This window comes from Rhinichthys klamathensis, unplaced genomic scaffold, assembly GCF_029890125.1.
Source record: "Rhinichthys klamathensis goyatoka isolate OS25496 unplaced genomic scaffold, OSU_Roscu_1.1 h1tg000249l_1, whole genome shotgun sequence".
NCBI lineage: Eukaryota > Metazoa > Chordata > Actinopteri > Cypriniformes > Leuciscidae > Rhinichthys > Rhinichthys klamathensis.
Window position 1 is genome coordinate 2105602 of NW_026606771.1, and position 26071 is coordinate 2131672.

General features: G+C 41.7%; 3 protein-coding genes across 3 annotated transcripts in view; 1 reads left to right on the top strand and 2 right to left on the bottom strand.

Annotated features, from left to right (window-relative positions):
• Positions 1-482: 482 nt before the first annotated feature.
• cnbpb (CCHC-type zinc finger, nucleic acid binding protein b) lies at positions 483-14092 on the bottom strand. Its single transcript, XM_056266565.1, has 5 exons — positions 13962-14092; positions 7384-7508; positions 7239-7304; positions 1535-1733; positions 483-1457 (listed from the first exon to the last, which is right to left on the bottom strand). Exons 2-5 carry the CDS (start codon positions 7484-7486, stop codon positions 1340-1342), a joined length of 486 nt encoding a protein of 161 aa, XP_056122540.1. The 5' UTR covers positions 7487-7508; positions 13962-14092; the 3' UTR covers positions 483-1339.
• Positions 4314-26071, bottom strand: part of LOC130100896 (metalloproteinase inhibitor 2-like) — a 318524-nt gene continuing 296766 nt past the window's right edge. The window contains exon 6 of the mRNA XM_056266548.1: positions 4314-4324. The gene's annotated coding sequence lies outside the window, so the exon portion shown is untranslated. The remainder of the gene's footprint in view (positions 4325-26071) is intronic.
• The window catches only part of raf1b (Raf-1 proto-oncogene, serine/threonine kinase b), a 32407-nt gene continuing 26149 nt past the window's right edge, over positions 19814-26071 (top strand). Inside the window, exon 1 of the mRNA XM_056266553.1 lies at positions 19814-19935. The gene's annotated coding sequence lies outside the window, so the exon portion shown is untranslated. The remainder of the gene's footprint in view (positions 19936-26071) is intronic.

Sequence of the window (26071 nt, forward strand, 5' to 3'; positions counted from 1 at the left end):
TTTTTTTTGTATTAAAAACACTTCTTTTATTGGTCGGATGAAATATGCTAATTTTTTGAGATAGGAATTTTGGGCTTTCATGAGCTGTATGCCAAAATCATCAGTATTAAAACAATAAAAGACCTGAAATATTTCAGTTGGTGTGCAATGAATGTAAAATATATGAAAGTTTAATTTTTATCATTACATTATGGAAAATAATGAACTTTATCACAATATGCTAATTTTTTTAGAAGGACCTGTATAATATGTTGATGCTTTGGCAACATTGTGTTACACAGTCAAGCTAATAAAGCTAATTTGAAAAAATTTAAATTGAGTGAGTGAGTGTGTGAGAGAGTGAGTGGGAAAGTGTAAGAGAGACTGAGTGTGTGAGTGAGTGAGAAAGAGTGTGAGAATGAGTGAGTGAGAGTGAGAGTAAGAGTGAGAGAGTGTGTGTGTAGTAAACGGACACGACTCAGGAATGACGCTCAGTCTCTACACCCCTTCCTCCTCCAGATTTATTGATAGTTTAAAATTACATTTCTATGTCCTAGAACTTCAGTTGCGTTTACCTTCCGACTTAAAAACTGAGTACAAGCAAATGATAGTTTTTTATTATTATTATTCTTTTCTTTTTTTTTTAAGAGTAGTCTAAGTGATATTGTACAAAAATAACATTTTGATTTCTGTGAAAGCATTCACCTTTCTTCAAACTCCGAATCGGTTTTATGACCCCTTAGTTTGTTTCTTCTTTTATCACTATATTAATGAAGTTTCCCTCGGGTGCCATACAGCCTAAACTCCACGAACGAGGCCTTCGACTGGAACCCCGTGTTTTACAAGGAATATCAAGTTCTGAATATGCTATAAAGTAGTTTGCTTTACATTGTTTTCTCCGCGTGTCTTGCGTCCTGCTGGCCCGACGGGACCGGGTGCTGTCGTGTGCTGGTCATTCACTCTCTCACTGATTAAAATAACACAAATAAAAGCGAATCATCAATAAGCCAGCGCTCCCGGCCGGATCTGATCTGTGTGGTCATTGGCTACCGTACTCTTGATCTCTCGACACGCTCGTTCCTCACTCAACAACATCCCTGTTCACCAGTGGCATGGAAAGGGGGTTCTTTAACAAAGCATTATACGTTTACACCTCTAACCAAACTAAACATAAACATTTTTTTTTTTGTATTAAATGCAGAAAGTGGAAGTTTTTTCCACCCCTTTCCTCCTTTTAACATGTCAAGAGCTCACTGGCCTGGGAATCAGCCTCTAACTGCCAACCGTTGGCCAGTGAAGAGGGTTCAGAGAAAATAATACAACCATCAATCAGAAAAGGAGGAGTTGATGGAGGGCTGGGCTAGGCAGTGGCCTCGATGGTGCACTCTTTGGCCACGTGACCCGACTTCCCGCAGTTGTAGCAGTTGACCTCGCTAGCCTTGCTGCACTGGACGGCTACGTGTCCGATCTCGCCACACCTGCGAGGAGCAGAACACACACAGATCAGGCCCGTTCCCGGCTCACACACACTCTTCCTACAACCGTCATGGCTCACCTGTAGCACTTGACCTTCTCGCAGCCCTTCTGGATGTGTCCGAAGCCGCCGCACGAGTAGCACTTCTGCTCGTTAGCGTGATCGCAGTCGCGCGCCATGTGACCTGCCTTTCCGCAGTTGTAGCAAACCTGCTCGCGCTCCTTCTTCGGCTCCTTGCAGTCCCTGGAGATGTGGCCGCCTCTGCCGCAGTTGTAGCACGCTGGAACACACACACACACACACACACACTTAAATCTACTAGAACATTGTTTGCTCATATTCTCCACTAATGCAGCTCCTCTCTTCCCAGTAGTGGTGGGGGAAAAATCGATTCTTAGATGCATCGCGATGTGGACGTTTCTGAATTGGCTTTATGCCACAGCTTCACTACTTCCTGAACTTCAGCCAGCCCTTTGTTTCCTGTCTGTCATTATTGGACAAACTGATTAATCCAGATGTGCCTGATTATTGGTACTGAGGCCAGGCACACCTGGATTAATCAGTTTGTCCAATAATGACAGACAGGAAACAAAGGGCTGGCTGAAGTTCAGGAAGTAGTGAAGCTGTGCATAAAGCCTATTGATTCACAAATGTCAAAAATCAATAAAAAAAAAAAAAAAAAAAAAAAATTATATATATATATTTATAATAACGTAATATTGACGAAGCGTGGAAGTGCAGTGCCCAGACCAAACACCCTCCTCGTTAATAGCTGACGATTTTGGCTTCTATAAAGTTGAAGGGGGAAAGGAGCTGGACAAGAGCCACACTATTTGTAAGCTTTGTAGAATAAAATTAAAATATTTCGGAAACACGACAAATATGAAAAGCCATATGACACGTTTCCACCCAGAGGAGGAAAAACACTCGGCTGTACCAGTCGTTGTTATATTATTAACTTACTACAAGTATGCTGCTAGTTCAGGCACACATTTATTTTCCTGTTGGTTCTTTGCAATGTTAATAAAATATACTGTACGTTAATTCTTTATGGGTCATTACTTTTGTCACGGCTGTACTTTGTATTATCTTTTCTGCCGTGTGTGTGTGCGCGTGTATGTGCTTCCCCTGCAGGTGCGCCGGTGGATCAGGTGGATTGGATGCACCGGTGCACAGGTGTGCCTATCGATAAGAGTTTCCTGTTTGGAGTCCTCAGTGAGCGCTCCTTGCTGTTACCTCGATCCCTGGCCAGGACCGAGATGTTGGTCGGCGTTGCGGCGTATTGATAATAGTTTGAAGAATGTGAAAATAAAGCGAGTATTGTAACCGCCGAAAACGCTTTCTCCTCATTCATTGTTGCTCCCTATTAAGGGCGTAACAATTGGGGGCTCGTCGAACTAAACTTCGTGTTTGGAATCGTGCTAATTTTTTGTTTGGAAAAACTTTGTCTTTGAAGGAGGATATTTGAATGGATTACATTTGTATATTATCCACCTATTTTGTAAATTGGTAAAGTTGGAACGCTCCATTAGATTGTTAGGCTCTATAACATAATTTGTTTGGGGTGTATTAAGGAACAAACCTTCCCATGTAGGTATAGTGCGTGTTTACAGACACGTAGGTTTTTTGTTTTAGTTCGTTATTTTTGGTTGGCTCGGGAGCACTTGCATTTGTCTCGGGAGCACATCCGAGGTTTGGAGGGCGACTCGGCAATTGGGCTTCTTTCCAAACTTGCGGGATTTAGTGCATAAGTACCCAGTCTTGGGCCAGCTGAAGATTAGGGTCTACATAATTTGAGGGGATGGTTTTGCTGAGCGGTGTTTTGTGGGCTCAATTACTGTGAATTATGGCAAGCGATGTTATTGAGTCATTCGTTCAGACTCCGTCTGAGGAGTTGTTAGATGTAATGACTAAAGAACAACTGTTAGAGCTAGCTGCGCATTATGAAACCGAGCTGACCTATAACCAAAAAAGGTCCAAAGAGGGAATCAAGTTAATCCTTGAAGCTGGGCTGTGTGATCTTAAAATTTTGATAGGAAAATCTAAATTGCCTGACCCAGCTACGTTGGCCGCTGTAAGTGCTCCTCTTTCGTTGCCTGCTTTAAGCAGTTTTTCCTTCGAGCAACAGAAAGAGTTATTGCTTATACAACGTGATACTGAATATGGACACCCTTAATAGGGAGCAACAATGAATGAGGAGAAAGCGTTTTCGGCGGTTACAATACTCTCTTTATTTTCACATTTTTCAAACTATTATCAATACGCCGCAACGCCGACCAACATCTCGGTCCTGGCCAGGGATCGAGGTAACAGCAAGGAACGCTCACTGAGGACAGGAAACAGGAAACTCTTATCGATAGGCACACCCGTGCACCGGTGCATCCAATCCAGCTGATTACCCCCCAGCGCACCTGCAGGGGAAGCACATACACACGCACACACGGCAGAAAAGACAATACAAAGTACAGCCGTGACAACTTTGTACTTTTAAAGCAAAGTATTTATAGTCACAAAAAAAAAAAAAAAAAATCAGATAATCGATAATCGCTTTAGCATCAAATCACACCCCTCTGAATCGTAATCGAATCGTGAGGTGCCTAGAGAGAGAATAACTGCTAAATATTGGAAAGATCCAGACAACTATACGTCTCTTATGTATAGTTACTTTTTAAACACGAAAATCGCATTTAGCATGACACGCAAGCGGTTGCCGTGGTAATGAACAACTAATTACTAAATATGCAGCACGAGTTCTATATTTCTAACTACAAGCAATTAGCCACTGAACCAGCTGATAAAATCTTCCTTTGATTCGATACGTGATTACAACTTGACACTCAAATTAACCGATTGCATTTTACTGATGCAAAGACAAGGTGTATAATTTAAACTACTTAGTCAACACTAACAGTAGCTGCTGTTTGATTTCATACTGCTGCTTTCCTTCTAGTCACTTCTGAACTTGAGACTTCTGAAACTCTCTTGATTAAAGCTCCAGGTGACGGGTTGCCAGATATCACAAAAAGAGCAAAACAAGCCCCTTAAAAACACAGTAAAATAAGCAGACATAGTAAAAATATACCAGGGAACACATTTAAACTAGTGCTATCAAACGATTAAAATATTTAATCGCGATTAATCGCATTAATGTCATAGTTAACTCACGATTAATCGCAATTAATCGCACATTTTTATCTATTCTAAATGTCTCTTGATTTCTTTTTGTCCCATTATTTTTTTCTAATTTTAATGCTCTTATCAACATGGAAAAGTGGATCAGCTTGCTTTGTGCAAATGTTTTTTATTGAAAACAACATTGACCATACTGTTCAATTTCACACTAAAACATTTTCACTTGGAGCAAATAATCTCTCACACAATGTAACACTGTCCATCAATAAAAGGGTGAAAGAAATACTAACGAGGTCCTGATATTGACAAGGGGGCGGAGAATTTGCATCAGCTGTGTGTATGCTTGGCCGTCAGGTGGTATTTCAGACTGGACGTGCTGCGATGATGATAGCTCAGTTCGACAAAACACACAGATCACTTTGGTCTTGTCAATGGAACCATTTGGCAACTTTTTAAAAGTAAACTGTCAATTCAGAATCTTATTGGCATCCATTTCGGCGACTCACGCTCGTCATCCACTCAAAACGTAACGTTAACCTACTATTTGGCCGGCTCGCAACAAGTGTGTTTCCGGTCTAGCTAGATCCGGTGCTTTCAGACAGGACGCGGAATGCGCGGCGCTACGCCAGTTTTCAAAACTTTTTGGATGCCATCAGCGGCAATCGTCGCAGCGGCAAAAGTTGAACTATTTTGAATTTTGACCGCGGTGTGCGCGCCGCTGCTCTTGCGCTTTGGTCGACAAAGCAACAAAACGTCCTCGCACAGCGCAAGCCATTGAAATGAATGGGTTTCATAGCGCAGCGCCGCGCATGCTGCGTCCTGTTGCAAAAGCATGTGAAAAAAACTACAAAGTTTGCTAGGCCAAAAAGACTTAATCTCGCGATAAAAAAATTAATCGCGTTAAAATGGGTTTGCGTTAACGCGGTTAATAACGCGTTTAACTGACAGCCCTAATTTAAACATAACTAGTATTACCAATATCCTACAAAATTACTATAATTTATTATGATAAAATCAAACTAATTATGAATAGAATTCAATATAAAATATTCAGATATTATAAACTGATTGATGAAGTAAAGCAATGCATGAGAAAAATTATTCAGCAACACTTTTCTAAAGTTTAATTGCACCTATGAGTTGTATTTAATATCAATCACTTGGGGGCAGTTCATCTAAAAGTTGATGAGTGTGTTTTGTTTACTATATTTAGCTATCAAAATAGTTTACCAAAAAAAAAAAAAAATTAAACAAGGTGAAGTACTTTTCATTTCTAAAGTATTTGGGTTTATTTATTATACAAAGCCCTTTTAGTCGATTTTTCGAGAATAACTACATATATAAATAACTATATCGTGAAATATATCGTTACCGTGAAATAAAATTAGTCATACCGTGAAACACAATTTTCATCATACCACCCACCCCTAGTTTCTCGTATAACGCTGTAACTCGCTGCTTTACTACCATATGCATCATTGAAGAAATCATCTAGCTAGTCACGACTGTTTCCCGAAACCGTATCGTCGCAAATTGGTCGTTCAACCACGTTGGTTAATGATGTCACGCAGGTGTTGGAGTAATAATACTTATAATGAATCTGTTTGAGATCGAATTAATGCGAGATGTTTTGCTATAAATTACGATCATGGCATCTGTGGAATATTTCTCATTTTTCTCAGTTATTTCACTTTATTTCCAGATTCAATCATAGACTCGTTCTTACACACTAGAGCTCGTTCACACATGCGCACTCTTCAAACACGACACTTTAAATCTCTTGACAAACTAAAAGACGTAAATGACATTAGTATGTGGTCTAAATAAAAGATATAGATTGCACTGAATGTCAGCTTGCTTATTTTGCTCAAGATCAGGATTTATTGAGTCCACATGTCATGAAAACTGGAAACTCTGCTTCTAACCACAGCTAGATCTAGATCTGTCAAACACACAACTCTGCGATGCTGTTGGCGAATGTTTGTTGGAACGATGGTTTCGGGAAACACTGACTCGTTGAATTATCCTGATAACGACCATAGTTGGCTAACGATGCTTTCAGGAAACACACTTCTGTTTACTTCCTGTCTCTATGAAGCCCCTCCTTCTGAAAGCACACTGTGCTCTAATTGGTCGGCTGGAGCAGTGTGTTGTGATTGGTCGAGCGATTCGAGTGTGTTTGGGAAATGTCCCGCCCCTTTCCATAACCGCCAGTTTAACACACTACTAAACCAACTCAACCAGGCCCCGCCCCTTTGTTTTGCGTAATAATTATTATGAGGAAGAAACTCAAGACTACAATGGAGGCGTTTCACTAACACTGATATAGAGAATAACTGGAGCTTGTTCATGATCAAACAGCAACATTACATACTAAACACAGATGAAAATCACAAATATGATGCACTTTTATGGACTTCAAAACAGAAACGGCCATTCACTGCCATTATAAAGCTTGGAAGAGTGATTGTGTTCGTCCGAAAGAAGAATGTCGTGTGAAATGTGAAAAAGTGTCTGCTAAATGAATAAATGTCATATACACCTAGGATGACTTGAGGGTGAGTAAATCATGGGCTAATTTTCATTTTTGGGTGAACTATCCCTTTAAGACTGTAAAAGCAAACTGAATGTGTAATGTGTGAGATGTCCTCACCGTCCTCGGTGCGCTCACAGTCCCGCGCGACGTGGCCCGGCTCTCCACAGCGATAGCAGAACAGATCTAGCGGCGCAGGAGAAACACATTACTCACACACAGACACACACACTCGGGGTCAAGACGTTAGATCGATTGCTCTCACCTTTGCCTCTGCCTCGACCTTTTCCACGTCCACGTCCCGCATTCGGACAGTTCTTGATCCAATGGCCGGTGCGACCGCAACCAAAACACTCGTTGCTGCTCATAGCCTCAGACTGCACCCTACGACTGAGAGAAACACACACTCGAGTTCATGAACACACACACTCATAGCCTCAGACTGCACCCTACGACTGAGAGAAACACACACTCGTTCATGAACACACACACTCATAGCCTCAGACTGCACCCTACAACTGAGAGAAACACACACTCCAGTTCATGAACACACACACTCATAGCCTCAGACTGCACCCTACAACTGAGAGAAACACACACTTTAGTTCATGAACACACACACTCATAGCCTCAGACTGCACCCTACAACTGAGAGAAACACACACTCGAGTTCATGAACACACACACTCATAGCCTCAGACTGCACCCTACAACTGAGAGAAACACACACTTTAGTTCATGAACACACACACTCATAGCCTCAGACTGCACCCTACAACTGAGAGAAACACACACAAGAGTTCATGAACACACACACTCATAGCCTCAGACTGCACCCTACGACTGAGAGAAACACACACTCCAGTTCATGAACACACACACTCATAGCCTCAGACTGCACCCTACAACTGAGAGAAACACACACTCCAGTTCATGAACACACACACTCATAGCCTCAGACTGCACCCTACGACTGAGAGAAACACACACTCCAGTTCATGAACACACACACTCATCAGGGAACTACACTGCGACCAAAATGGTCGCATTTGCGACCTTTTGAAATGCCATTGCGACCCTAATTTTTAATGGGTCGCAAATGTATCACCGTTTGATTATTTTTGTACCTACCTAATGTTTTAGGCAATATGCTATGATTTACTATGAGCATTTATTAAAACAGAAATGTGTATTTTAAGAATACGTTTTATAACGCGCTCTGAGCATTCAACACATCAAGTTGGCTTCGCGGATTCGCGCTTGTTTAACTGAGAGAACGAGCAGAGAGAGTGAAAGCCCCAGTCGCGCGCGCGCTCTCTCTCCCTCCCTCGCTCATAATAATGAATTGAGTTGACTGAATATCTTTGAGAATACACGATGGTAAAAGGTCGGAAGACCGAAGTTTTTTTTTTTCTGAACTACCAGGTTGTGAATTGTGCTAAAATAACGTTGCCTCATCTTCTCTGAAAAGCTTTCCACACATTCAGATGGCATAAACCACTCTTTCAATAAACAAAACAAAAAATCTATCTGGTGATGAAATGTTTTCTGTGTTGAGACAAATCTTGTGCGATGTCCTAAACTGCCTGGATAATCACACAACGTGTGCCGTGGTCCGTTAATGACACGTCCGATTCGCGAACTGACTCCTTTGAACCGATTCACTTTAATGAATGGTTAAAATAACAACTGATCTGTCCAACACTGAACTCAAGAGTCATTCTAGAATGATTCATTCTTTCCAAGTAGAGCTATTCAAGTCATCTGGTGAAATTGTTTTTATATCGCAATATATATCGCAGAAAAATCAAATATCGCAATGTCATTTTTTTACCAATATCGTGCAGCCCTACTGTAAATTCTGTGGGCCTTCAATTGCAGGACTGTCCAAATTTGTAACTGCGTCAAAACAATTCAAACACGAATCATTGAAGCTTCACAATGACATATTATATTTATTTTACTTTTCCTTAAAGGTGCCCTATGTAAAAATTGAGGTAAAATTATCCAAAAAATGAGCTACACGCATCAAAAGAATGAGAAGAAATAAGTGCAATGATGTCATTAAAAAATGGACAAGTTATAGTGCTGCCGAGATATAAACCTAAATTAGCATGCTAAATTACTAGCGCCGACCCGACTGGTGTCGTAATACCAGTTTCGGCCATGGGAGGCGGTATGCGGGCAACATACATAACCACCAGCCAAACTGCAGTACACGAATAACTCGCACGGCTTGTGGGCGTACTTGAACCTGATGTCAATCGCGTCTATATGAGACAGGCATTTATAATTTAGTGTTGAGATGTTGTTCATTGAGTCTCTAATCTCTTAAAATATCCAAATGAACTGCGGCCTTACTATCGTGTCAATTGATTTGATTAATATGCACGAGGGAGAGAGAGAGCAGGAGGACTGCGCTCGTGTTGTTTGAAGACGTGAGAGTGCGCGCGCGCGGCCGGGGCGCTCTCTCTCTCTCTGCTCGTTATAAGCCCTGTCAAGCGCAGCAGTCATTCTATTCTACATCACTCACCGATCAAAATAGGCTTTGGCGGGACAAAGCGGACGATTTGACGGTTTTTAGAAGATTAACAAACCGAAACTAAAAAACAGACTAGAGTAGGCCAACTTTCTGGAGGTATACTGCCCCCATCTGGTATGGAATATGCGGAATATGAATTTTATTTTTTGGCAGACATTCCACATGGCACCTTTAAGAGTTCAGAAGTCTGCCCATCTGTGCCAACCATAGCATGGTGAAATCCAAAAGAAATTAATTTAGCACTTTATTGTGTAGGCTACTGTATTTTCTATTGCAGTAAATCTATCCCAACCATTTTTAAAGAAAACAAGAAGGCATGTGTTTTAAAAGATGGAGAGTAAAATAAAAAGCACATCTGTATGCAATACAGTTTCACTATTGGTCATTATTATTCAGAGCGGCTTACTATATAAATAATTTGTGCGACCAAATCATGTTTTGCGCTAGTAACTGAAAAAGTTAGTAGCGCAAGTGCCACCAGTGGAAAATGTTAGTGTAGTTCCCTGCTCATAGCCTCAGACTGCACCCTACAACTGAGAGAAACACACATTTTAGTTCATGAACACACACACTCATTGCCTCAGACTGCACCCTACAACTGAGAGAAACACACACAAGAGTTCATGAACACACACACTCATAGCCTCAGACTGCACCCTACGACTGAGAGACACACACACTCCAGTTCATGAACACACACACTCATAGCCTCAGACTGCACCCTACAACTGAGAGAAACACACACTCCAGTTCATGAACACACACACTCATAGCCTCAGACTGCACCCTACAACTGAGAGAAACACACACTTTAGTTCATGAACACACACACTCATAGCCTCAGACTGCACCCTACAACTGAGAGAAACACACACTCGAGTTCATGAACACACACACTCATAGCCTCAGACTGCACCCTACAACTGAGAGAAACACACACTCGAGTTCATGAACACACACACTCATAGCCTCAGACTGCACCCTACAACTGAGAGAAACACACACTTTAGTTCATGAACACACACACTCATAGCCTCAGACTGCACCCTACGACTGAGAGAAACACAGACTGAGAGAAACACACACTCGAGTTCATGAACACACACACTCATAGCCTCAGGCCCCGTCCACACTACTGCGTTTTCGTTTAAAAACGGAGACCTTTTGCTACGTTTGCACCTCCCGTCCACACTAAAACGGCAAAAACGGAGACCCAAAACGGAGAAGTTTAGAAACGCTGCCGATCCGTTTTTCGTTTTGAATCTCCGGAGGGCGTTTTAGTGTAGACGGGTCAAAACGGAGGACTTTAGAAACGACGACGTAGTAGAGGCTCACGCTCGGCTCTATGATTGGGTGTCATCAGTCGTGGCGCACATCTTTGCTAGCCGCTGTTGTACAAGTAAATTCTGCATTTTACAGCGCTATAACTGTCTACATGCGCCGGAGTCAAGCTATTATTCGAGCGATCTGTGACAATTCCCGTGTGCAGCGGCGGCGTTGACCGTACATGGAGCGTCGGTTTGGGGTTAACCCAGAGCATGGTGGGATAATTTTATCAATGAAGTTGTGTTTACACCGGCACGCGCATGCCCAGTGTTGGTGAATGGTCACGTGATCCGCGTTTTCAGTCGTTTTAATGTGGACGGAAATAAATTCTAATACGCAGATAAAACGCTGGTGTGGACGGAGATCGTATTCGTTTTAATTATCCGTTTCTAAACTAAAACGCAGTAGTGTGGATGGGGCCTCAGACTGCACCCTACAACTGAGAGAAACACACACTCCAGTTCATGAACACACACTCAGAGCCTCAGACTGCACCCTACAACTGAGAGAAACACACACTCCAGTTCATGAACACACACACTCATAGCCTCAGACTGCACCCTACAACTGAGAGAAACACACACTTGAGTTCATGAACACACACACACTCATAGCCTCAGACTGCACCCTACAACTGAGAGAAACACACACTGGAGTTCATGAACACACACACTCATAGCCTCAGACTGCACCCTACAACTGAGAGAAACACACACTTTAGTTCATGAACACACACACTCATAGCCTCAGACTGCACCCTACAACTGAGAGAAACACACTCGAGTTCATGACACACACACACACACACACACACACACACACACACACACACACACACACACACACACACACACTCATAGCCTCAGAGTGCACCCTACGACTGAGAGAAACACACACTCGAGTTCATGAACACACACTGATATAAGGTGTGTTAAGAGGTCTGAACAAAGCCGTTCCCGTCTCAACATCAGAGTTATGATGGATATTTAATATAAGGTGATGATCATAAAAATAAAGAGCTAAAAAAAAAATTTATCAGTGAATCAAACTACATGCTGTTCAAACATGCCTAACACAAGTCGAATGAGTAATATTTGACTGTAGAGAATGCCCTTTTTACAATATTACAAGATATAAAATAAGTCTCTGATGTCCCCAGCGAGTGTGTGTGTGAAGTTTAGCTCAAAATACCCTACAGATATTTTTATAAAGCATGTTAAAATTGTTCCTTTTTGAGGGACAGTAAAACACGTCATTTCGTGTGTGTCACTTTAAATGCAAATGAGCTGCTTCTCCCGGCAGCGATATTTTTTTTCACAGGATGGTAGGGGAAGACTCATGAATATTCATTAGGGAACTCATCCCTGATTGGTCTGATGACCTACCCCTAACCCCGCCCCTAAACCTACCCGTCACTGGGGGTCTGATGACTTACCCCTAACCCCGCCCCTAAACCTACCCATCACTGGGGTTAAGACCAATCAGGGATGAGTTCCCTAATGAATATTCATGAGTCTTCCCCTACCATCCTGTGAAAAAAAATATCGCCTCCCGGCACAGGGGGCGGAGCTTCAAGAGCTCGTATGTTAGCAGGGGCGGAGCTTCAAGAGCTAGTATGTTAGCAGCTCGGATTACCTCATGCAGACAAGCACTAATATGTAATTTGTGTTAGAACTCACACATGTCCTCTCCTCAACATGGACTGTGTTCCCGGGGGTGGGGTTTATGTAAATTTTAGGTTTGGTGATGTCACTAACCCGAGAGGAAGTTGTGTAGTCCCTACTAGCCATTTGTTGAAGTCCTTAAAAGCAAATCTCTCCCTTTGCTTTGAACATTGCAGATTTTGTTTATGCTCAAACAGCAACATTACACACTAACTACAGTTAGAATAGTGAAATCATAATCAACCACCCCTTTAATGCTTCTAGCCATACAAAATGTATTTTTTGTCATGCCAATAAAGCTTTCTGAATTAAATAAAATCAGTTTCAGCGAGTTGATGATTCGAGAACCGCTCGGACAAATTCAATCAATTCCTTGAAAAGAGAATCAACTCATTCGTTCACGAATCACATAAGCTTTACTAAATGTTCATGTTCGAAATAATTTTCTGTTGTTTTCATGCTTTGGCAATACAAAATGTATGTTTATGGTCATGCCAATAAAGCCTTCTGAATTGAATTGGTTTCAGCGAGTTGTTCATTCGAGAACGGCTCGGAAACAGATTCAGCCGATTCCTTGAAAAGAGAATCGACTCATTCGTTCACGAATCGGACTTCAAAACAACTGTCACCTTTTACAAATCACGTTATGCTCTCTATAAACTATTTAAACGTGCTGAAACCTACAATTTGGAGAGGGTTTTCGATTATAATCGGTGCGAATGTAATGTTTTGAATCGGAACGATGCCACAAAAAAAACACAACGAATTCAAGCGTTCAAACGCGCCTATTGTGAACAGAAATGCTATGCTAATAAACACACCGAGTCACTTCAAACAGCAAGTGTCTTTGAATCTCCCCGCACTGGAAAGAATCAAAACAAGCTGATCGTGTGAGATGAAGCCCTGAGGAAGATCAGCAATAGTCTTCCTCAGGGCTGATTTCTGGCCTCACTCACCCGGTCCATCAGGCTGGTTCCCACAGACCCTTTCTCTCACACACATCCAGTCCCACGACGACATTATATCTATCCTTCAGCCACGCGTTTGGCTATTTTCGCACATTAGCGTCGCGATAATGGCCGCCTCGATGAACGAGTTTCCCGCGCGCAGCCTGTCGCAGTTTAGGCCAAAGTGCGCCGTCAGAAAACACACTTCTGTGTCTTTCTGGACACGTTTAGCCTGAACGATTCGCCTTAAAAACACACCCGTGGCGTTTCGAGACGGCGGAGATTCTCTCCGAGACCTTGACGGTGTCACCACACTATATGCGTCGAGTTAAATGTCGTGTTTTCGCACGTAAAGGGAACTCACCTCGGCGACGTGACTCGTTGCTGTTTATTTTCGGTTCCTCCTCTCAGTCTCTGCGCCACACGCGGTTTGCGCACGGTACCGAATCCTGGAGCCCCGCCCACATCTGAGCTCTGCACACGGCCCGCTCATTCTGCGCTCACACACACACACACACACACACACACACACTCTGTCTCTCCCTTTCTCTCTCACACGCACACACTCTCTCTCTCTCTCTCTCTCACTATCTCTCTGTCTCTCTTTTTCACACACACACACACACACACACACACACACACACACACACACACACACACACACACACACACACACACACACACACACACACACACACACACACACTCACACTCACTCACTCACTCACTCTCTCTCTCTCTCTCTCTCTCTCAAACACACACACACACTCTTTCTCTCTGTCTCACACACACACTCTCTTTCTCTCTGTCTCTGCCTTTTTCTCACACACTCATACACACACTCTCTCTCTCTCTCTCTCTCTCTCTCTCTCTCTCTCTCTCTCTCTCTCTCTCTCTCTCTCACACACACACTCAGACAAACACTCTCTCACACACCATCACACACTCTTAAACACACACTTTTTTGTCACACACTATCTTAAACACACACTTTCTTTCTCTCTCTCACACACACACAAACTCAACACACACACACACACACACACACACACACACACACACACACACACACACACACACACACACACACACACACACACTCACACGTACACACACATTTAGATAGCCATCCAAATAAATTATTCATACTTCTGCACTACAGTGTTTGGAAATAAATAATACATTAAGATTTTCGTCCACGACTGACTCCAGCTGACCAACATCTGTTTATTTATTTCTGTGTTCTTGTCTCTATGTATTTTATAGGAATGCACCTGAGACATGTATGACACACACACACACTTTTTCTTTCCTGGTTTTCCAGACATACAGAATTTTTTCTAATTTGTTCATTTTTATTTGCATTACAGTTTTTGCCCATTGCTTGAACACTATAGACCCATGCTTAGACTAAAGTTACACAACTTGAAGCTTTTGTTACCATACCTCAAACACATGTAGCCTACCCATTCCTTGAACAAAAGCGCTGCTTTGCACTCTAGTTGCAATTCTGCAACACACTTGGTCCTGCATACTACACTCTATTTAAGACATACATAAGACACTTCGTTCAAAAATGAAATCTCAGGGTGCCATTTGGAAAACACATGTATCCAAAATACAAAACACATCGGGTTATTGAAACCACTCAAATACACACTTGAAGGCACTTACTTGCAAACCTGAACACCAATCAGCCAGCTACAAAAAGCCCACAGTTTAGCCATTTCAAGAACTTTGCAAGCATGGATGGAGGGAGAGCAAGAGGCAGAGGTAGAGGAAGAGGAAGAGGAGGTCAAGGTCGAAGAGGCCATGCACGGACCCCTATTTCTGATGAAGAGCAACTTTGGTGGACCATGTCATCAACCATGGCCTGACTATGAGGGAAGGTGGGCAGAGAGTCCCCCCACATTTAAGCCGCTTCACAGTGGCATCTGTAATAAGAACATTCCGACTAGAAAACCGGTATGTCTTCACCTCTCTACCTTCTACTCTACTATTATTTACAGCACTGGACTGCATATCACATTACCACATCAGGTGTACAGGGTATTGCAGGGCGCTAATGCACCTTTTGCAGCCAAAGTGGTAGTTTTTGTGAAACATACCATGATGATTACAGTATGTTGAGATGTTTCAGTACAGTGGATGATACAGTATATACAGTAAAGTAATGTAAGAAAAGAAGCAAACCGATGACAATTTGTGGTTGTATTTCTCTAGAATGACTAGAAGACCTTCTGGGGGAGGACGCCAACGCCTGTTCACACTACAGCAGGAACTCGCCGTTAAGGACCTAGTAAGGGCAGACAATGGTATCCGTCTCCACCAGCTACCGATAATAGAAAATACTTGCAGACAGGCGAGTGTTCAACAATATAAACCATGTGAGCATCACCACCATCAGACGCATCTTGGGAAAACACAACATCACAATGAAGCAGCTCTACAGGGTCCCATTTGAGAGGACCAGTGTCAGGGTCAAAGGACTTTGAGCTGAATATGTACGGGTAAGTGTAACTGTCCTTTACATGGTGAAATCCAAAAGCAGCTGAATATCATATCAGTACCACATGGATCCATTCGGAGAGCTACACGGGTACCTGTGTGATGGGGTGAGGGTTCTGTATGTGTAGCACTGTAGTGCAGTAATATGGTTTTTTTTGTTACAGAGAATCTTGGTCATGGATGGAGCTGCACAGCGTCATGAATTCATTTTCATTGATGAAGCTGGATTCGACCTGAGCAAAACAAGACGACAGGGTCGTAATGTAATTGGCCAAAGGGCAATTGTGCACGTCCCGGGGCAGCACGGGGGAAATATGAACCCACGTATGCACAATCGCCATGATTTTCTGTGTTTACAGCATAGTGTTTTTTCTATTATTATAAATTTTTTTTTTGCTTTATCTGAATTCATGTTACTGCAATGTACAGTGCTGCAATGTACAATATTGAGTAGGCCTATTTGCTTTTTTGGTTGTTTGAAAATGTGCCTCCTGAAAATATGCCTTCTGAATAAACAGTGAAAATCAAAGGCTGCAGTGTTTTATATAAAGTAGACTAGTGTGTTACCCCTGATCTGAAAGTGTATGCATATGATGCAAGTATGTGTCATTTTGTCATCAGAGTTACATTTTGACAAAGGAATGTTAGGTTTTGATAGTAGTGTTTCAATCGACACAGATATGAATGGTATATTTCCCAGTGTTGTGTCATGTTTACTTGTGTGTAGAGTTTTGGCACAATGAGCGAAGTTTTGCAAAATGTGTTCAAGCAACAGGCAAAAACTCATGAACTGAGAATACAAATTTCCCTTGATTTTTTGACAGTCAAGAGTTTGTTACTATAAAAATACCCTGTAAGTTTTTGTTATTCCAAAAACAGCTTTTATTGAAACCAAGGCCAGAAAACGACAGGATCTGAGAAATGGAGACTTATGACGTCACAGAAAAATATCAATAATCAATAATATGATATGATATACACTCACCGGCCACTTTATTAGGTACCCCATGCTAGTAACGGGTTGGACCCCCTTTTGCCTTCAGAACTGCCTCAATTCTTCGTGGCATAGATTCAACAAGGTGCTGGAAGCATTCCTCAGGGAGTTTGGTCCATATTGACATGATGGCATCACACAGTTGCCGCAGATTTGTCGGCTGCACATCCATGATGCGAATCTCCCGTTCCACCACATCCCAAAGATGCTCTATTGGATTGAGATCTGGTGACTGTGGAGGCCATTTTAGTACAGTGAACTCATTGTCATGTTCAAGAAAACCAATTTGAAATGATTCGAGCTTTGTGCCATGGTGCATTATCCTGCTGGAAGTAGCCATCAGAGGATGGGTACATGGTGGCCATAAAGGGATGGACATGGTCAGAAACAATGCTCAGGTCGGCCGTGGCATTTAAACGATGCCCAATTGGCACTAAGGGGCCTAAAGTGTGCCAAGAAAACATCCCCCACACCATTACACCACCACCACCAGCCTGCTCAGTGGTAACAAGGCATGATGGATCCATGTTCTCATTCTGTTTACGCCAAATTCTGACTCTACCATCTGAATGTCTCAACAGAAATCGAGACTCATCAGACCAGGCAACATTTTTCCAGTCTTCAACTGTCCAATTTTGGTGAGCTCTTGCAAATTGTAGCCTCTTTTTCCTATTTGTAGTGGAGATGAGTGGTACCCGGTGGGGTCTTCTGCTGTTGTAGCCCATCTGCCTCAAAGTTCGACGTACTGTGCGTTCAGAGATGCTCTTCTGCCCACCTTGGTTGTAACGGGTGGTTATTTGAGTCACTGTTGCCCTTCTATCAGCTCGAACCAGTCTGGCCATTCTCCTCTGACCTCTGGCATCAACAAGGCATTTCCGCCCACAGAACTGCCGCTCACTGGATGTTTTTTCTTTTTCGGACCATTCTCTGTAAACCCTAGAGATGGTTGTGCGTGAAAATCCCAGTAGATTAGCAGTTTCTGAAATACTCAGACCAGCCCTTCTGGCACCAACAATCATGCCACGTTCAAAGTCACTCAAATCAACTTTCTTCCCCATACTGATGCTCGGTTTGAACTGCAGGAGATTGTCTTGACCATGTCTACATGCCTAAATGCACTGAGTTGCCGCCATGTGATTGGCTGCTTAGAAATTAAGTGTTAACGAGCAGTTGGACAGGTGTACCTAATAAAGTGGCCGGTGAGTGTATATGATTCCTTCCAAATGATCCTAATGCTAGCAAAGTGTGGGGTTCTTCTCAACAATGTGCAAGTCTCAGCAGTGCATTATTAGTTTGTATTCGGTGCATTTCACTGGGGATTATTTGGCAAATCAGTGGCAATTTCGGCGCAGGCTTTGCAGAGCAGACAGACTTTTAGATATGGATCTGCCAGCAACACCACAAACATGTAAGTAATCATGTTTATTATAATGATCTGTGATTTCTGATGTGTAATTATTCAGTTCAGACAGGTAATCTTTCTCTCAAAATCGTTCTGTTTATGCATCAGTAAATCAAGCCAGTGACTAAACTATCAACTTCACGTCGTTTCTCTTAGTAGGATGAAAATTATCTTATTTAAACTGTGATTAAATTACATACAGAAAGCGATCAAAGAACGATCCCTTTCCAATCGCACTTAAATTTGAATTTGAGAGAGAGAGAGAGAGAGGGAGAGAGAGAGACTGCTGTCCTGAAGGCTTTTACAGCAGACTCGACTGACTGATGGAGAATATTCCAGCAGGATCAATACTCTGAGCTGCGGTCTCTCACTGTTAAGGTGGTTCAGCTCTGTATCATCAACATATATCTTTACAATAATATAACAAATATTAAGATACAAAATACAAAGATAATTGCTGCTAATGAACATGGGATGAAACAAATTCCTGCGTGTGGCTCAAATATATCAAGTCACATTTGTCTTTTTCTTCTCTTCTCAGGTTCTTGTTGATGTGTTTTCGTGATGTGTGATGTCTTTTATGTTTTTTTAATTTATGAAGCAACTCTGCACTGTGCCCAATCAAAAATTCCCCTTTGGGACAATAAAGTTAACCTACCTACCTTATTTACAAAGCAATTTTTACAACACAGAGTGTTTCAGAGCAGCTTTACAGAGATAACAGGAAAATAATGCAACAAAGTTTGTTTCCAGAAGAAAATAGCGTCACAGTCCAGCTTCAGTCAGTTCAGTGCTTCATTTCTGTTGTAAAAAAAAAGTTATTCATTTAGCCGTGATGTCATCGTCCAGCTCAGTTCAGTTCTCATATAATGTTGTCAATGCAGGAGATCAATAATATTGTGAGAGAGAAATATAAATGATCATATATATAGAAGTGATATCTGCACCTGAGCCCTTGATACTGCTGTATTTTCTGTTGTCTTCAGATGATGCAAGCTTGAGGGAATACCTTAAATCTGTTCTCGGTTCTCTCCGCCTCTGAGAGCATCTGAGATGTCCTGGGATTCACACACACACACACACACACACACACACACACACACACACACACACACACACACACACACACACACACACACACACACACACACACACACACACACACACACACACACACACACACACACACACACACACACACAGAGAGAGAGAGAGAGAGAGAAGCTTTTATCTGACTCTGAGCCGCAGCTCAAGCACATCAGCAGAAGAAGTGCCTTTCCTTGGATTTACACATAGGAAAAACCTCCTCCTGAATGATTTGTGTTTGTCCAGCTGTACTCCACTGAGGATGCGGGCAAGGAGAGCGGATCCAGAGCGTGTGATGATCGAGAAGATGATCTCACGGATGCATTTCAGCAGCCCTTCCTGACTCAGGTGAGGAATAATCTGTTCTCTACACGACAATAGCTGAAGATGATGTTAGAATGCAGTGGAAGTCACTATGATCTTGCTTTAAATGTAATCTTTTGTCTTACATCTTGGATCAAAACAAAATTAAACTCTTGCATTGAATTTGAATAGATCATCATGCATCCCATAACAGTCTATATAGGGCAAAACTGAACAGTTATGACAGTCATTGTGTAATACTGGACTCATGAGATGTTGTGTAATTATGTTTCATTTAATGATTTGTATGCACAATATCTGGAAGAGATTATAAATCATGCAAGTCTTGAAGTAATGTGTTGCTGTGGCCATGTGGTGGCACTGTTATGTCAGAAAAAAAAGTTTTTTGTAAGTTCCAGTGTATGGATCATCTGAAAAAATACATAAAAAGCTAGTAAATAATAGAACTAGAGCTGAGCAACATCCAAAATTAAAGTTTGTGTTTTTGTGTTTACATAATATAGGGTGTGTGTGCTGTGTATAATTATTTTGTATGTATAAATACACATGCATGTATATATTAAAAATATATATATTTGCATGTATATACTGTATATATATTCATACATAACTTATATATATAAATGTTTTATATATAAATAAAATAATTCTTAAATATATATCCTATAAAATAATTATACACAGCACAAACACATATATTATGAAACACAAACTTTTATTTTGGATGCGATTAATCGTGATTAATTGTTTCCCAGAACAAATCATCATATTTAAAACATTTTCAAAAGTAAAAGTGTAACCTGCTAAAACATAATGAGAATCTATCACTCATGCAACTCAAATCGAAATCAGTGCTGAATGTTTTGGATGTAAAGCTCTACTGTGTCGTAGCGTTAGGGTTTTCTTTGAAAGGGACTTTGGCAAACCCAACATATAGTGTTTGGATCCAAAACTACCAAACCCATACAAACCTAGTTCCATTTAACATGGCAAAGAGATCAAACATTTGAGTTTGTTGTTTCACAAAGTGTAAAGGGTTCTTTATGGCAACCCAACCCAAACACAGAGACTCTCTGACCCCTAACTTACAGTATTGATGTAGAGTCTACTGGAGCTTTTGTAAGACTATTCACTGCCCTTATAGTCCGTCATTTTAAGCCAAAATTGGGGGTCAACCTTGAGCAAATTGCAACAGAAGCAAACTCAACTGATTTTGTATCCTCAGTAAGTAAAAAAAAAGCCCAGAAGAATCCCATTTGGGGAAAGTTTAGAAAAAGACCCAAATATAGCCTATTCATTTGCCTATTCATACTTTTTCTCACGTGAATAGGGTAAAAAAAATGTAACCTTTAGATATCATCATGAAAATTATGAGTTGATTACTTACATCAAGACAAACAAAAAATATATTACAAGTTTTTTTAAATTGTTTGTTAACATGGGCAAACGGTGCATAATCAAATTACGTATGTGCTAATTTCCATAAATAACACAACATATCTTTTTTTTAAAATGTTTTAATTATTATTAATATTATTCTTTTACAACAACACAACTGTGGTACTGGTATCTAATAACAGCTCGTACACAGCCAAATATTATCTTACAATCTTTGGATATACAAAAATATAAATAATAGTTATAATACAACAGGGCATATCTGAGTAAATAAAAAACAGAGTCATTTTATAACACAACATATCTAAACATTGGGTATAGCCAGGTGAAAAGGTCTTGTAGAATCTTGTTGACATCTTACAGTAAAAGACTATAGAGGCAAACAAATGTCCCCATAAGGGGCAGAGATTCAGTCAATCATTCAAGGTCCACAAGCTGTCACTCAACTGTCACTCAGGTAAGAAAGATTTCCTTTTGTTTCTCCTGGATTAATTTGATTGTTTGATCCAGACACTTTTTATTTCTCCTTACCCGTGTGTCTCCTGTTCTTCCCTCAAACTCGCCCCCCAGAAACAGTCCCACGGCCCCAGCCACAAACCCCATCTCTGCAACAATAATTAATAAAGGCTGGTTTCTAAAGTACTTCTGACTTCCTCTATGCATTAATGCTCATGGGTAGCCTAAATGGGTTCCCTTCAGACCTTAACATTAAGTATTTTACTGTTATACATCAACAAGGTTCTACAAGACATCTTCACCTGGCTATACCCAATGTTTAGATCTGTTGTGGTATTTATGCAAATTAGCACATACGTAATTTGATTATGCACTGTTTGCCCATGTACATCCTATTCACGTGAGAAACCGAATGAATAGGCGTATGAATAGACTATATTGGGTCTTTTTCGAAACTTTCCCCTAATGGGATTCTTCTGGGCTTTTTTTCCCTTACTCAGGACATATTGAGGATACAAAATCAGTTGAGTTTGCTTCTGTTGCAATTTGTTCAACCTTTTTTCATAAAATGACTGTACTATTAGGAAAATGATCCATGATTTTGTGATCAATTACTGTTTGTATTACCATAGTTTTCAGACAAATATGATTAAATGATGGATAACATGTTGTTGTTTTAATGGAAAACACTTTGGCCAAAGCATGTTGTTTTTAAATGTGCTATACAAATCAACTAAACTAAACTAAACTAAACTAAACTAAACTAAACTAAACTAAACTAAACTAAACTAAACTAAACTAAACTAAACTAAACGTCCTGTGAAACTGTCCTGTGAAATCCGTTCTGCATGATCCTCTTGTTCATTAACATTGTCAGGGTCTGGATCGGGGTCAAAATGGTTTAAAATTGACACCATTGTTAACATTAACATCTGAGCTCACGGTTATGAAGGGGCAAGACCTTTCCTGAATACGCGCTGAGCGCTGACCAATCACAGCACACTGGGCCAGCTGACCAATCACAGCACACTGGGCCAGCTGACCAATCACAACACACTGAGCCAGCTGACCAATCACAGCACACTGGGCCAGTTGACCAATCACAGCACACTGGGCCAGCTGACCAATCACAACACACTGAGCCAGCTGACCAATCACAGCACACTGGGCCAGTTGACCAATCACAGCACACTGAGGCAGCTGACCAATCACAGCACACTGGGCCAGCTGACCAATCACAGCACACTGGGCCAGCTGACCAATCACAGCACACTGGGCCAGCTGACCAATCACAGCACACTGGGACAGTTGACCAATCACAGCACACTGGGACAGCTGACCAATCACAGCACACTAAGCCCGCTGACCAATCACAACACACTGAGCCAGCTGACCAATCACAACACACTGGGCCAGCTGACCAATCACAGCACACTGGGCCACACTGGGCCAGCTGACCAATCACAGCACACTGGGCCAGCTGACCAATCACAGCACACTGGGCCAGCTGACCAATCACAGCACACTGAGCCAGCTGACCAATCACAACACACTGGGGCTGCTGACCAATCACAGCACACTGGGCAAGCTGACCAATCACAGCACACTGAGCCAGCTGACCAATCACAGCACACTGGGCCAGCTGACCAATCACAGCACACTGGGCCAGCTGACCAATCACAGCACACTGAGCCAGTTGACCAATCACAGCACACTAAGCCAGCTGACCAATCACAGCACACTGGGCAAGCTGACCAATCACAGCACAATGGGCCAACTGACCAATCACAACTCATTTCATATTTCAGAAGGAGGGGCTTCATCGAACACCAAAAATAATGAACAATACTGACAATGAAAACATCTTCTAGTACACCCCAAAAACAGAATCAATACTTTGTAAAGGGGCATAATAGGACATCCTTTAAAGGGGTCATATAATGGTACATGCACTTTTACAAGTTGATTGTACTGAAATGTGTGTTGGCAGTGTCTGTACACAACCATCATAAAATGATAAAAATCCATCCAGTGTTTTTGTTTTAATCTCCTTATATGTTTTCCCCTGCCTCAAATCAAGCCGTTCGAGCTTGTGACGTCACAAGCTCGGAAGCCCCTCCCACGATTGTTGATTGACAGCAACCGACAGCAACGTTTCAACACAGACCCGCCCTCGCTCGTGAGCCAGCTGTCAATCATAGTCCGCGCGGACCGGCGCGCTCATTGTTGATATGCTGGAGCACTGTCTATAAGCAGAATGGCGTCTAAGCGATTGTGGTGTTCTGTTCTTGGGTGCAATAACGAACACAGCAGTCATTTTAATGTTCCTAAATCCGAACCGCTGAAGACGCAGTGGCTGAGTTTGTTTTCGAAGGTATTATTCCCCACGAGCAACGTCAATGCTTTCATGTTTGCGCGAATCATTTCACACACCAGACTGCTTTATAAAGGAGGGTCAGTATACAGCTGGTTTTGCTAAGAAGCTGCTCATGAATAAATGATCGGTACCAGCTATTCGTGTTCCTGCTGAACCTCTAGAACAACTGAAGTGAGTGTAACGTTTTATTAAACTTTATATTAATATTTATATTAATCTTTGCAAATCGCTAGCTGCACGCTTCACAATGAATGCGTCTGTTTACACTTAGGGTACATTACGGCATGTTTTCTATGTATGATGTTCTCAATATAATTCATAATCCCACGTTTATACTGAACAACGCGTTATGGTTATTGTGTTATTGTGTTACACCCATAGACTGTAAAAAAATATGGACGTAGTGTCCGTGACGTTACCCGTAGGTTTCTGAAGAGCATTTTTGAAGCCTAAAGTGGGCGGGGCCGGCCGTCGCCATCTTGGCAGCGCGTCACCTCTCGTCACTACCGGATAACAGAAAATGGGCAAAAAGGCAGGACGTGGGTGGAGCTACTGGCCTCGCGTTAAAGTGACAGCTGATTGAAAAATTAAAGCCAATAGGTAAAGTTCATGTTTTTGCCCTTCGAAATATTATAATAGTTAAAAGACGTAACTAAAAGTGAGACTGTGTATCGTGATGTATTATTAGTCTGCTATAAAAATGTATTATCATGCAGTAACTTACAACATTGCTCTGAGCTTGTGCGTGACAGTAATTCATGCGCACACGTCAGTCAGCAGGGCATCGCACGTCAAGTTCGTAAAGAGCTTTGTTCAGTCCATTTTAAAATCTGATTTTGGCTGCCTCTCAATTTCTCAAAAGGGTTAAACCAAAGATATTACCTCAGAAGTTCAAGTTATGCACTAGAAATCCCCGCTCATTTAAGGGAGTGCATCTAACGTTACTGCATGGACGGAGAGCACTGACACCTGCAGGATTGCATCTGACGGTACTTTATATTTAACACTAAAAAGTTTAATAAGCATATCTGTTCCGTGAGAGCAACAGTACGGCATAACGAGTGTGGTCTCTATATCTATAGACTTTTTTAGCAAGGACCTCCAGGTCAGACATCCATTAACGTTAGTGCATGCGAGGAAAACAACTGGAAATACAGCGATGGTTTTTCTCTCCATACTCGACAACAACGGAATCCAACGGCGTGGGCGAAGGTATAATACGTGTATTAAATTGTATGAAATAATTCCGAAAAAAGCACAAACACGGCAGAGATGGCAAGTACAGCAGCTGCTGGAATTAGCTGAGAGTGACAGACAAACGGCCGCAATCCACCTGTCACTCAAGTGGCCACGCCCTTAATTATGCAGGCTTAATATCATTTAAACGGATGAGTTGTAAAAAATTTCACCCCCCTCACAGTTGTCATGAAGGGTAAAATAAGCTATCAAGACCAAAACCACTTTTTGCTCCAGGCTGTAAACATGTTTTTTTCTGCTGTAAAGTTGGGCATTTTAACATGGGGGAGATGCAGATTTGACTCACTTCTGCAGCCTGCCTCAAGTGGTCAGTCGATGAATTGCAGTTTAATTCACTTCCGTGTTGGTTTCAAGAGAGAGACTGGGAGGTTGCCGCTTGGTTAGACCAAGCGTGCCGCACAAGCCCTCAAAAGTGAAGCCAAAACGTCTCGATCGCCCCCCGGTGACCGGTCCTAGTATAGCTCATAAGCCCCGCCTCCCCATGTTATTCAACAGGACGTGAGACCAACAAAATAATTAAATTACACTTCACATATCTTTTTTCTAAAGATAGTTTCTGTCATTTACTGTAGTTTCTATCACGTTGATGTAATTTCAAGTGTTTGTTTTTAAAATAAGTTAGTTTTTAGTTAGTTATTTGATGCTATAAAAACGGTGCTGTGACATCATGAT